This window comes from Mandrillus leucophaeus, unplaced genomic scaffold (assembly GCF_000951045.1).
Source record: "Mandrillus leucophaeus isolate KB7577 unplaced genomic scaffold, Mleu.le_1.0 Scaffold132, whole genome shotgun sequence".
Lineage (NCBI taxonomy): Eukaryota > Metazoa > Chordata > Mammalia > Primates > Cercopithecidae > Mandrillus > Mandrillus leucophaeus.
Genome location: NW_012101277.1, coordinates 731,316 through 745,371, shown reverse-complemented (window position 1 = coordinate 745,371; position 14,056 = coordinate 731,316). Strand labels below are relative to the sequence as shown.

Below are 14,056 nucleotides of genomic sequence, written 5' to 3'. Positions count from 1 at the left end.
CTAGTTAGTACTTACACCAGCTCATCAACCCTTTGGCTTTGATTTTGAAGTGCATTCTTATCCCTAGAATCTGGCAAGTACTCATGAAGTTTGTTTACTAGGAAATAGAAAAGGTCACTGGTCTGTAAAAGCAAGTGGGAAAAAAAGAGAGTAATTAAGGTATCTGTTGTTAAAATTCTCTACTCTCATGTACTAAAAATATGAAGAAATAATTTGTTCTTTGATTAGAGAAATGAATTACAATATCTCCCATTAATACTAGCATAACCCAAATTGGAAACATACTTCTTACTTACAACCAAGAGACCACTGTCCTGGTGACCAGAGCAAGGGCTACAGGGCAATGCTGGGAGATGCAACTTAGGCCTGGCTTGACAATTAACCTTGAAAATCATCCCGAAGCAGGTGTGTCATCTCAGGCAACTCATTCAGTCACCTTGAAAAATGGGGCTCCTATAATTTCTGCCTTTCCAAAGTAATTTGGCCTTTGTGAGGATATAAAGAATAAGCAAGCTCTCGTTTTAAAATGTTTACTAACACAAAAACAAATGTACAGCACTACGCTACGTTATGGAAATGGTGCAGAACAATATTGATTCTTCTGGTAATACAGTGGAAATGTAGATTGCCATTTCTGTCCAAACAAACACTGACTTAGAGCTGGGGAACACATTTTTTGTGTGTTCCTGTCCAGTCTCATGAGAAATTGAGCATGAAAATAAGCGCTGGCCCATGAAATCAGGCAAGTCGGCATTAATGAGAAATGTAATGTAATTGCTTTTCTTTTCTATTCCTCTATTGTTCATTTTTTCCCCAGGATTTTGGTTTACTAGTGACAATTTAGGCTTTTTGTTTAGAAAGTGTGCATGTCCCCTTATTCAGGTAATATGGCATGAGAAGAGGCTGGGAATGGCTTGGAGAAAGGAAAAAGAGGAAGAGAAGCAGGATGTATACCAGATGCTCTTAGAAGTGCTTGGGCTTTGAAAGAAGGAAGGACTTGGCCGGACGTGGTGGCTCATGCCTGTCAGCCCAGCACTTTGGGAAGCCGAGGTGGGCAGATAACTTGAGGTCAGGAGTTCTAGATCAGCCTGGACAACATGGCAAAACTCTATCTCTACTAAAAATACAAAAATTAGCTGGGTTTGGTAGCATGCGCCTGTAATCCCTAATCCTAGCTACTTGGGAGACTGAGACAGGAAAATCACTTGAACCTGGGAGGTAGAGGTTGCAGTGAGCTGGGATTGCGCCACTGCACTCCAGACTAGGCAAGAGTGAGTGAGACTCCGTCAAAAAAAAAAAAAAAAGAAGAAGAAGAAGAAGAAGTGCTTGGGCTTACCCAGTGCCTGATAAATTAGCATAGTGTGGCAGTTTTACAGACTGACCCTGGAGCTATATTCTTTGAGCTCAAATCCCAGCTCTGCCACTTGGCAGTTGTGTGACATTTGGCAAATTACTTACACTCCCTGTCACTCAGTTTCTTCATCTTTCAAATGGCGTTAATAATATCACCTCAAGGAGTTGATATTACATTTAAATAAGATAGTATGTATTTGTAAAGTTTCAACAGTGCTTAGCACATAACAAGTGTTCAATAAGTATCACTTGTTATTATGACCTCCCACCTGCTCACTGATTCAAGAATTTTCATTTATAAAATATCATACCTAAAACAACATGGCAAAATCTCAGAAATATTATGCCAAAAGAAGCCAAATGCAAAAGAGTACTTAGTGTAGAATTCCATGTAAGTGCAATGCTAAGAGAGGCAAAATGAATCTACAGTGACAGAAAGCACATCGATAGTTGCACGAGGCCAGGAGTGTGAGAGAACTGGCGGCCAAAGAGCACAAGGTGACATTCTGGAGTGACAGAGACACTCTAAATCTTGATTGAAGTAGTGTTAATAGTTACATGAATAGAGACATTTGTCAAGACTCTTCAAACTGTATCTTTAAATATGGGTGCATTTTATTTCATGTAAATTATACCACAATAATTTCTTCAAAGAAGATAGTTGAATGGCCAATAAGCACATGAAAGATGCTCAACATCACTAATCACTAGGGAAATGCAACTCAAAACTACAATGAGATATTATCTCACACCCATTAGGATAGCTACTATTTAAAAAAAACACAAAATAACAAGTGTTGGCAAGGATGTGGAGGAATCAACCCTTATATACTATTGGTGGGAGTAGAAAATAGCACAGACACTGGAAACCAGTATGGTGGTTCCTCAAAAATTTAAATATAGAATTACCATCCAATCTAGCAATTCCATTTCTGGGTAAATACCCAAAAGAATTGAAAGCACCGTCTTAAAGAGATATATTGCATACCAATGTTCAGAGCTGCATTACTCACAACATCTAAAACATGGAAGCAACCCACGTGTCCATTGACAGATGAATGGATAAGGAAAATGTAGTATATACATACAATGGAATATTATCCAGCCTTAAAAAAAAAAAAAAAAAAAGTCGGATACATTCTACAGCATGGATTAAACTTGAGAACATTGCACTAGGTGAAATCTCAGTCACAAAAAGACAAATACTATATCATTTCAACTATATGAGGTACGTAGAATAGTCAAAATCACAAAGACAGAAAATAGAATGGTGGTTTCCAGGGGCTGTGGGTTGCGGGGGTGGGATGGGGAAAGAAATGGAAAGTTGTTGCTTAATGGGTAGAGAGTTTCAGTTTTGTAAGATGAAAAGTGTTCTGGAGATGATCGTGTTGATGGCTGCACAATATTGTGAATAAACTTGATACCACTGAAATGTATGCTCAAAAATGATTAAGGAAGTAAATTTTGTGTTATGTATATTTTGACACAATTTTTTAAAATGGAAAAAAAATCATATGAAGAAAAAAAAAATTTTTTTTTTGAGATGGAGTCTTGCTCTGACGCCCAGGCTGGAGTGCAGTGGCACAGTCTTGGCTCACTGCAACCTCCACCCCCAGGGTTCAAGCGATTCTCCTGCCTCAGTCTCCCAAGTAGCTGGGATGACAGGTGCATGCCACCACGCCTAGCTAATTTTTGTATTTTTAGTAAAGACTGGGTTTCACCATGCTGACCAGGCTGGTCTTGAACTCCTGACCTTAGTTAGGTGATCCACTTGCCTCGGCCTCCCAGTGTGCTGGGATTACAGGCATGAGCCACCGTGCCCAGTGGAAAAAATTTAAACTAGAAAAAGAACATATTTTATCTACTCATTTATTCATTCACTGAATGCATAATTACTAATTGCCAGCTATGTGGCAGGTATGCTAGATAATGAGATAACATCTTGAGCAAAACAGACAGACATGTGTCTGTTCTTCTAAAACCTGGGAGTTTAGTCAATCTATGAAAAAGTGTTCTCGGCCTGTAATTTCACGCCTGTAATTCCAGCACTTTGGGAGGTCAAGGCAGGCGGATCACTTGAGTCCAAAAGTTCAAGACCAGCCTGGGCAACATGGTGAAATCTCTACAAAAAATACAAAAATTAGCCCAGCATGGTGGCATGTGCCTGTAGTCTCAGCTACTTGGGAAGTACTCAGCTACTCAGCTACTTGAGCCCAGGAGGCGGAGGTTGCAGTGAGCCGAGATGGTGCCACTGCACTTCAGTCTAGGTGACAGGGTGAGATCCTATCTCAAAAAAAAATGAAAACGTATTCTCATAAATTATACCTTCAATAAAATTAAAAAATAAAGACCACTTAAAAGAAAAAAGTGGCCGGGCGCGGTGGCTCAAGCCTGTAATCCCAGCACTTTGGGAGGCCAAGACGGGCGGATCACGAGGTCAGGAGATCGAGACCATCCTGGCTAACACAGTGAAACCCCGTCTCTACTAAAAAAATATAAAAAACTAGCCGGGCGAGGTGGCGGGCGCCTGTAGTCCCAGCTACTCGGGAGGCTGAGGCAGGAGAATGACGTAAACCCGGGAGGCGGAGCTTGCAGTGAGCTGAGATCCGGCCACTGTACTCCAGCCCGGGCGACAGAGTGAGACTCCGTCTCAAAAAAAAAAAAAAAAAAAAAAAGAAAAAAGTATGCCTTAATAAAGTTCATTTTAAAAGGGAGGGAAAAAACTGTATAATATATATTTTTATATCTATAATATATATCACTCTATATTACAGCATATCTATAATTTTATATCCATAAAATGTATATTATATATGTGTATAATTTTCCATCCTATTACAGGAACCAAAAATTAGAGATGCCTGTGACAGTTAATTTTAGGTGTAAACTTGGCTAAATTAGGAGTACCTAGAAAACTGGTAAAGCATTATTTCTGTTATGTCTGTGAAGGTATTTCCAGAGGAGACTGGCATGTGAGTTGGAGAACTGAGTGGTTCTGTCTCTCTGGAGAATCCTAATACAGATTTTGGTACCAGAAGTGGAATTGTTGCTCTAAGGAATACTTAAAAATGTGGAAGTGGCTTTGGAATTGGTTAATGGATAGAGGCTCGAAGAATTTGGAGGAGCAACCTAGAAAAAGCCTAGACTGCAGTAATTGGAGCATTAAAAGTGATGCTGGTGGGGGTTCAGAGAAAGAGGACAGCTGTAGGGAAAGTCTGAAACTTCTTAGACATTTCTTAAGCAAAAGAGTGAAAGATTATTCTCCAGCTTTAAGACAATATTATTTTCCCTGTTGGGTTTTGGACTTACTTGGCCCTTTCCTCTTGCTTATAGCTTCCTTTGGAATGGGAATGTGTATCCTCCACGCATCCCAACACTGTATTTTGTAAGTAGATAACTTGTCTTGATTTACAGGCTGACAACTGGAGAGGAATTTGCCTTAGGATGAATCCTGCCTTGAGTCTCAACCATACTTGATTTAGATGACAATTGGTAATTTGGACTTAAGAGTTGATGCTGGAATGAATTAAGATTTTTGGAGCTATTGGGATGGAATGAATGTATTTTGTATGTAAAAAAGACATGAATGTTTGGGGACAAGAGCAGAACGCTGTGGTTTGAATGTGGCCCCCAAAGTTCATGTTTTAGAAACTCATCCCCAATGCAACAATGTTGAGAGGTGAGACCTTTAAGAGGTTGATTAGGTCATAAGGCTTCTGCCCTCACAAATAGATTAATGTCATTATTGTGGGAGTGGGTTTCTGATGAAAAGATGAGTTTGGCCCCCTGCTACCCTTTTTTGTGCATGCTCTTTTGCCCTTCTGCCTTCTCATGGGATGACACAACAAGAAGGCACTCACAAGATGCCAGCACCTTGATATTGGACTTCTCTGCCTCCAGAACTGTCAGAAATACGTTCATTTTCTTTATAAATTACCAACTTTGTGATATTCTGTTATAGCAACACAAAACAGACTAAGACAATGGCCCTAATCTCTCCACCCCAGTATGGGTTTCTAAGGGAACTTCACAGAATGTATGTTTTCCAAGAAATATAGCATAAAGTTGAAAAACCACTGCTTTACCCTAAGGCTATGATAACAATTTAAATTAAAAAATCTTAAAGAATGTTGACTTTTATTAGTCATATATGCTAATTTTGTGAAAACAAATCTGAGGATAGATTTTGGTTGTGGATTAGACAGAAGAACATAAGGCTAGTGGGTTTGATGGCGTGGTTGGGGATAGGGCCAAGGGGGACTCCACTAAAGTGTAGAAAGATCCCAAATAGAGAGACTACCCATTTACTTTTTTTTTTCATACTTTAAGTTCTGGGGTACATGTGCAGAATGTGCAGTTTTGTTATACATGTGCCATGGTGGTTTGCTGCACTCATCAACCCGTCAGCTACCTTAGGTATCTCTCTTAATGATATCCCTGCCCTAGCCCCCCACCCCCTGACAGGCCCCAGTGTGTGATGTTCTCCTCCCTGTGTCCGTGTCTTCTCATTGTTCAACTCCCACTTATGAGTGAGAACATGCAGAACGTGTTTGGTGGTCTGTTCTTGTGTTAGTTTGCTGAGAATGATGGTTTCCAGCTTCATCCATGACCCTGTAAAGGACATGAACTCATCCTTTTTTATGGCTGCATAGTATTCCATGGTGTATATGTGCCACATTTTCTTTATCCAGTCTATCAATGATGGACATTTGGGTTGGTTCCAAGTCTTTGTTATTGTGAATAGTGCCGCAATAAACATACATGTGCATGTGTCTTTACAGTAGAATGATTTATAATCCTTTGGGTATATGCCCAGTAATGGGATTTCTGAGGCCTCTGTTCCGTTCCATTGGTCTATACATTTGTTTTGGTACCAGTACCATGCTCTTTTGGTTACTGTACCCTTGTATAGTTTGAAGTCAGGTAGCATGATGCCTCCAGCTTTGTTCTTTATGCTTAGAATTGTCTTGGCTATGCAGGCTCTTTTTTGGTTCCATATGAAGTTTAAAGTAGTTTTTTCCAATTCTGTGGAGAAAGTCAATGGGTAGCTTGATGGAGATAGCACTGAATCTATAAATTACTTTGGGCAGTATGGTCATTTTCACGATATTGATTCTTCCTATCCATGAGCGTGGAATGTTTTTCCATTTGTTTGTGTTCTCTCTTACTTCCTTGAGCAGTGGTTTGTAGTTCTCCTTGAAGAGGTCCTTCACATCCCTTGTAAGTTGTATTCCTAGGTATTTTATTCTCTTAGTAGCAGTTGTGAATGGGAGTTCACTCATGATTTGACTCTGTCTGTTATTGGTGTATAGGAATGCTTGTGATTTTTGCACATAGATTTTGTATACTGAGACTTTGCTGAAGTTGCTTATCAGCTTAAGGAGATTTTGGGCTGAAACGGTGAGGTTTTATAAATATACAATCATGTCATCTGCAAACAGAGACAATTTGACTTCCTCTTTTCCTATTTGAATTATTTTCTTCTCCATTCACTTTGGCCTTTCATTTTTGACAACCAAAATAGAAGATCTGTTTTAGCCCAGGTAAGAACATTGTATTAAATAATGGCTGCAGTGTTTTCAAGTATAAAACAGATCATGAAAGCTTCATTTTTAGACATCAGATTAGGTTAATATTTCACAAGAGAACAGATTTGCAATTCAATATGAAAAGCTTACAGCACCTGGAATATGCATGCATTGTGTTTGGCTTGAGGGAGAATACAAAAGTAAGTAAGATATATACTTGTCCTACAGAAGCTTATAGCATATTATGATAAATAAGAAAAATGTACCAATAACTATAGTAAAAGGGAGGATATCTGTGCTAATTCTTGATGGTAGGAACTGTATCATAATCATGCTGTATTTCTAATACCTGTCACCAAGCCTCACACCGATTAGGCATGAAACCTGTCTGATAATTGTTAAAGAGGAAGTGCTATGAAAGATGTCATAGAAATACATTGTTCAACTCATTAGCTACTGGTCACAAGTGGCTATTTAAATTAACTTAAATTTAATAAAATTAACATTTTACTTTTCTAGTCACTAGCCACATTCAAGTGCTTAAAAGGCACATGTGGCTAGTGTCTGCTGTATTGAACAATGCAGATTATAAAGCATCAAAGAAAGTTCTATGGCACAGAATTGACAGAGAAGATCAAAAGGAGGAAGGTACTAAAGTTCGCCATTCGGCATGACAAGAAAGGTAGAAAATGGCATTTGGGCTTAGCCTTGATGAATGGGTATGATTTTTAACAAGAGAAATTAGAAGAACAATATTTTAGAGAAATCAAACAGCAGGGAGAAAAGAGAGCTAAGGAGAACAGGTATCCAAGTTATCCTACATGGCTCGATCTTGTAGAGGACAGAGGTGAGAGAGAAGACGAAGTGGTGGGTCGGGTCTGTTAGTCCTAACCTTATTCTCTTTCTCTCCATCCATTTTTTGCTCCACAGCCTAGGCCACAGGTACCAGCCCTGTTTTTACATTGGAGATGCTTAAATGACCTCTAGACTAACACTGGTGCTGATCCCATTAGGAGAACACATCAACATCCTTCTTAATCTAACCCTTAAGTGGTACTTCAGTTCTCCTACCTAAACATGCACTTTAAATCCAGTCCCTGATTGTGTCCAGTGTATCTGGGTGGACTTCCCCTTTGGGCACTGTCCTAAGTCCTTTCCCAGTCCTCTCCCAGCTGCTGACTTTACTCTTGACAATCTTTATGTCCTCACATTCCATAAAAGCTCCATCCCCACACCCTAAACAAGCAGATCTTCCCGGTGCCAAATGTTTGTGCAGACATCCGGGTGTAATTCACCCACATGCTAAAATATCCTGATATTTCATTTAGCTCACTCTTATGGCTCTCACTCTTAGGCACTGTGCCTTTTCCAGGAGCATCTACATCTGGATTCATTTTCCCAGTGCCCACCTTATCCAGATGGTAGCCTGATATGGTCCGGTTCTGTGTTCCCACCCAAATCTCATCTTGAATTATAATCCCCACTGCCGAGGGAGGGTCCTGGTGGGAGGTGATTGGATCATGCATGCTGTTTTCATGGTAGTGAGGGAGTCCTCATGAGATCTGATGGTTTAAAAGTGGCAGTTTCCTCTGCACATTCTCTTTCTCACCTGTTGCCATGTAAGACATGCCTTGCTTCCCCTTCGCCTTCTGCCATGATTGTAAGTTTCCTGAGGCCTCCCAGCCATGTGGAACTCTAAGTCTGTGGCAGGCCAGGTCTTCATAACAGCTGAACAGATAGGCCTCCATAACAACTCTTCCTGCGCTGACTGAGTGGTTATGTTAAATATTAAAAGCTGATAGAGCCAGTGTCCTTACACAAAGGCTGGGATGTAACAAAAGCCCACCAAGAGTTTTGCCCAGGCCTTTCCTGGGCCTTGAAGCATGACAAGATAATGAAGGAATTCTTTACAGGACCTGTTTAGAATTAAATGAGTTTTACTGGGCATCTGAAGAAACTCCCCAGGCCTCCACAAACAAGTTTATTGGTGGTCTGAAGGAACTCCCCAAACCTCCGTGCTTTAGCAGGAGGCAAGATAAAGGTAATTACCCCAGGACCTGGACCCATTTAGATTAAGTAAATTTACTGAGGCCCCAGAGGAAGGTCTTAAGGACCTTCCTTAGGTCCTGATCTAATCTTAGGCATAGATTAAAAGAAGTTAATCACTTATGGCTTTAGATGAATGCACTTACATGTTGACATATAGCTTAGAAGGTATATCAGCTCTGGAAAACCTTGTAATTCTGAGTTAGTCTGGCGATAATTTCGAGGCCTTTTCCCTGTTACTGGTTACAGATATAAACTCCCTTCTTTCCCAGTTCATCTGTGTCTCATTATTGGGCCATGAGAATAAGCAGCCTGACTCTTGGTTTGGTCCAGGAACAAGTGAACTAAACCTTCTTTCTTTATAAATCACCCAGTCTCATGTAGTATTTTTATAGCAGTGTGAGAATGGACTAATACACAGCCCCTTCCTGATAACCCCAGCCTACTAAAATAAAGGCCATGCCTGTCCAAATTTGAAATCTGTGATTAGGGGAGAGCCTTAAATGCCAAAGCCAAAGTCTGTACTTAATTTAGTAAGGAAAGTCGCAAGAAACTGTTGAACAAGCAATCCCATACAATCAGGGTTGTAGATTAAATTGATACTGTGTGTGGGATGGACTGGAGAGGTTTATTTGGGAAGAAGATAATCCTAATTTATTTACCCTTTCCACATGAATTCCATTCCATCTTCATAATCAAGATGGATTGGTCTTACTTGGTTGGTCATATTTTCCACAATCTTCTAAAGTTCTAGAGTCAAAACTTGGATGGCGTATTCCTCACAGGATCTATCCAGCACCAACCATTTTAGACTATGCAGTACTATGTCATCCTTACCTGAGTCTCAGTGTCTCAGTGTGGTGGGACATTTGGCATATTACTCTCTACAGCTTATCTGCCTTCACCGTACTGATTTGCTTGGAACTGTTCTAGCTTTCCAATATTGCAGGAATTTCCTTAGTCCCAGGCAAACTGGAATAGTTGGTCACCCTAATCTGGGCAAACCAAAATGGTTGGTCACCCCACATATGAAGGACCTAGAAGCTAATAAATGGCCAGGACTGCCTTGTACGGTTGGGAGTGCACATGCTTTACCATTGCTCAGTAAAATGATGGCAGCTACTTATGTGATCAATAGCCAGAATTAAGATAAAATATGTAGCAATCAACATGAACGCAGCCCTAGGCAGGGCTCACCCTCTCACCTAGGCCTCATTAGCGCCACACCAGGTTACTCACCTGGGCTTCTTAACTCTTTCACCTGAACCTAAAAATGAGGCATCTGTAATTTACTGAGTGAGAATGAGGTTGCCTTGCCTCCCCAGGAGTCACATTTTTAAAAATACCAGTCCTAGACTCAAAAATAATTTTTTAATTATATTTTTACAGTAGAGGAAACTGTACAATAAAACATCTTGAAATCAGCCAGGTACAGTGGCTCATGCCTGAAATCGCAGCACTTTAGGAAGCCAAGGCAAGAGGATCACTTGAGCCCAGGAGTTTGAGACCAGACTGGGCAACAGAGTGAGACCCTGTCTCTGTTTAAAAAATAAACAGGCAGGGTGTGGTGGCTCATGCCTATAACCCCAGCATTTTGGGAGGCCAAGACAGGTAGATCACTTGAGGTCAGGAGTTCAAGACCAACCTGGCCACCAAGGTGAAACCTTGTCTCTACTGAAAACACAAAAAGTTAGCCAGGCGTGGTGGCGGGCGCCTGTAATCCCAGCTACTTGGGAGGCTGAGGCAAGAGAATGGCTTGTACCTGGGAGGCAGAGGTTGCAGTTAGCTGAGATCATGCCATTGTACTCCAGCTTGGGCGACAAGAGCAAGACTCTGTCTCGAAAAAATAAAAAATAAACAAACAAAAATTTCTTAAAATCTACTTTCCCATCTCACTGTCTATATATCTTGCATGCCAAAAATGTTCCTCCTAATATCTCTCCGTTGGCTCTGCCAACCCAATGCATGGGAGCTACTTTTTGCTACCACTCCCCTCTCTTCCCGTCTCCCCTCGACACACACATATACATTACTGATTACATCACAAAGTATCCAGCATTAAGACATGACTACATTAAATTTTATCGACATTTAAAAATACAGCATCAGAATACAAGACAACACTTATTTATATTTTAATTTATGCTTATATTTGGTAAACAGGAGACACAAGCTTTAAAGATTAAAAATAAAACAAAACACTTACCTTCCAGAAAAGCCTTTTCAGAATGAAGTTTTTCTGGGCTGCTACTTTAAGCTCCATAATTAAAGGAAGTATCCTCCTCAAAGAATTGTCTTTAAGAAAAAGTTCAGATTTAAGTTGACTGAAGTGTTTAATTTTCTCCTCAGATCTACAGAAACAGAAGAAAATTTTCCACTTAAAAAATGGTAAGAAATAGCAGTTTAGGAATATCGATGATTACTGACAGGTTTGTTAAACTTTGTTACTAATGGGCTTTTCATATAGTTTTATTCTTCTAGCCTTAGTACTCATCAGTAGTGAAACTTGCTCCCCACAAATTGAACTGTTTGTTACTCTCCAAACATACTTTTTTGCCCATGCCCCTTAACTCAAGCTGTTCCTATACCAGGAATACTCTCACTGTCCCTGGTAAATTTCTGTCCCTCTTTCATTTACCATAATCCACGAACCTTTATGTAATATTTTTCTTTCAATCAACTAGCTTTAAAAAAAAAAAAAGTTTATAAAGAAAATGTTGTGTCACTTTCCAGGGAAAACCAGTATCACTTTGTGTAAATGGCATGAAAGCACCATAAATTCTAAGTCAATGCTCCATGGTCTGAGCCTGAAGCTGGCTTCTCTGTGAGGAAAGGGCAGATGAGCATGTGTTCCAGAACTGTCACTAGTGGCCCCAAGCCGAGAGGTTCTCCCTGATGAGATCAGCCTAGCTGGAAAAAGGAATCACATATTTCCACCATGGAATTCAAAGTTGTTTTATGCCATATCAGAGTACCACCTGGAATCATCTCCCCTTACTGAACCATGTGCATTCCACACTTAAGGAAAAGCTGGCTTAGCAGAAAAGCCTTCTCCTCAGATCTTTCCCTAATTCCACCAACAAATGCAGCCCTTCTCCCACTGCAGTTTTTTCACACTCCTAGTATCACATTAATCCCGTTTCACTCATTGTAGTTAGTTACTCGTGTACCTATCCTAGCCCCTCAGCTGACTTTTAGCAACTTGGAAAAAATGTCTCCGGGTTAAATATTGTTTCCACCTCCCACTGTGCTCAGTAATAACAACTTGACTAGGTGGCTGGCTCTGGCCTGAGTGCTTTCCGTAGACTCGTTCTTGCACTGAGCTGACTCCACTGTGGGGACCGAGCTGGGAATTACCATCGCATTTTACAGGAAGTTGTAGGGAGGTTTAAGTAACCTGTCTACGCTCACACAAATTCAGAGAGCCAGGGTGCAAGGTAACAGTAGGAAAGATAGTTCATGTTCTGTGTAGATTGATGGAATCTTAAAATTTCTGACTTGAAGTAAAAACATTTTTTACTGCTTACTCCAGAAACCTGTACCAGCCGTTTATCCCAATACTAGCTACTGCATGGAATATTGGTACTTGCCTACTACCTCCCGCTTTATTTAAAAAACATCTAAGATGTTCTCCTTTGTCCAATCAATGAGTCGCTCTTATTAACCTGAAAATTAAGACTTTTTTTTGAAATAATGGTCTCTTTTCCAGTGGAGGTGCTGGAGGGAAACTGATCATTATGAATTCAATAATAGCAAGCAGAGAGGCAGAGGAGCATAATGATTATGAGCATGAAGACTGAGGTCAGAATCCTAGATCTGCCCCGACTCAGTTAGGTCATTATCACCGTCAAGTTACATAGCTTCTCTGCGCCTCAATTTCCTCATGTGTAAAATAGGAATAATGATAGTACCTATCCAAATGTGCTGGGTTTTTTGTTTGTTTGTTTTGAGACGGTACCTCACTCTGTCACCCAGGCTGGGGTGCTGTGGCATGATCTTGGCTCATCGCAACCTCTGTCTCCTGAGTTCAAGCAATTCTCCTGCCTCAGCCTCCTGCGTAGCTGGGATTACAGGCGAGCACCACCATGCCCAGCTAATTTTTTTGTATTTTTAGTAGAGATGAGGTTTCACCATGTTGGTCAGGCTGATCTCAAACTCCTGACCTCAGATGATCCACCCACCTCCGCCTCCCAAAGTGCTGGAATTACAGGTGTGAGCCACTACGCCCGGCCAAATGTGCTATTTTGATATTTTAGTTAATGCATGTCTTCATACACACTAAGTGTTTGATAAATGGTCTCTAAATAAAGCAGGAATAAGTTTGAGATCCTGCTTCGCTATCCACTTCTAATTACCACCATATTTCATTTAAAAAATAACTATGAAATCCCTCTACTCTTTTAGAACTCCAACAACAGAAATGTAGATTTTACAAACAAAAGAGCTTAGAAAAGCAAAAACTCAAATAAGATACAGTATCAGCAGAATTATTTTGAAATTGATTTTCCTGTTTTTTCATTTGGAGTCAGCAATTTGCTAAGATCCGCAATAAAAATAAACTGTTTTTAATCCTTTGCCAACTAGGATAATAGATTGTAATGCCAAACTAATTTTTTTAATGGCCAAAAAAATTTTCACAGAAAACAGCATACTAATCTCTTCAGACTAAAAATCAATTCATACATAAATGGAGGTCTCATACACATCATAAATTCAAGTTAGAGTACACATTCTATATTACCGCAGATAAGTTATGAATAATAATTTCTTTGAGGATTCAGAAAATATTAGCTTATACATAGATGACAAACTTCATTTGACTGAAGAAATAAGAAAAAGTCGAATGCCAGAAGACTCCATTATTCAATTTAGGAATAAGAGGAAAATCTATACTAATGTTAACAGATACTCTATTTTCATCAGGTGGGAAACATAAATTCACCAAAATAATGTTGCAGGAAGGTGTTTCTTTTTTTTTTTTTTGGGGGGGGGGTCTTGCTCTTTTACCCAGGCTAGAGTGCAGTGACGTGACCTCAGCTCATTGAAACCTCTGCCATCCATTCATGTATGCTTTCAAATCTTTATTAATTTTTTTTTTTTTTGAGACAGAGTCTTGCTCTGTCACCCAG

At 40.0% G+C, this 14,056-nt stretch overlaps 1 protein-coding gene across 1 annotated transcript in view; it reads right to left on the bottom strand.

Moving 5' to 3' along the window:
- Nucleotides 1-14,056, bottom strand: part of LOC105534249 (chromosome unknown open reading frame, human C12orf56) — a 126,416-nt gene that overhangs the window by 27,951 nt on the left and 84,409 nt on the right. The window contains exons 7-8 of the mRNA XM_011972932.1: nucleotides 11,134-11,278; nucleotides 16-122 (exon numbers count right to left, since the gene is read on the bottom strand). Coding sequence (XP_011828322.1) covers nucleotides 16-122; nucleotides 11,134-11,278 — 252 coding nt within the window. The remainder of the gene's footprint in view (nucleotides 1-15; nucleotides 123-11,133; nucleotides 11,279-14,056) is intronic.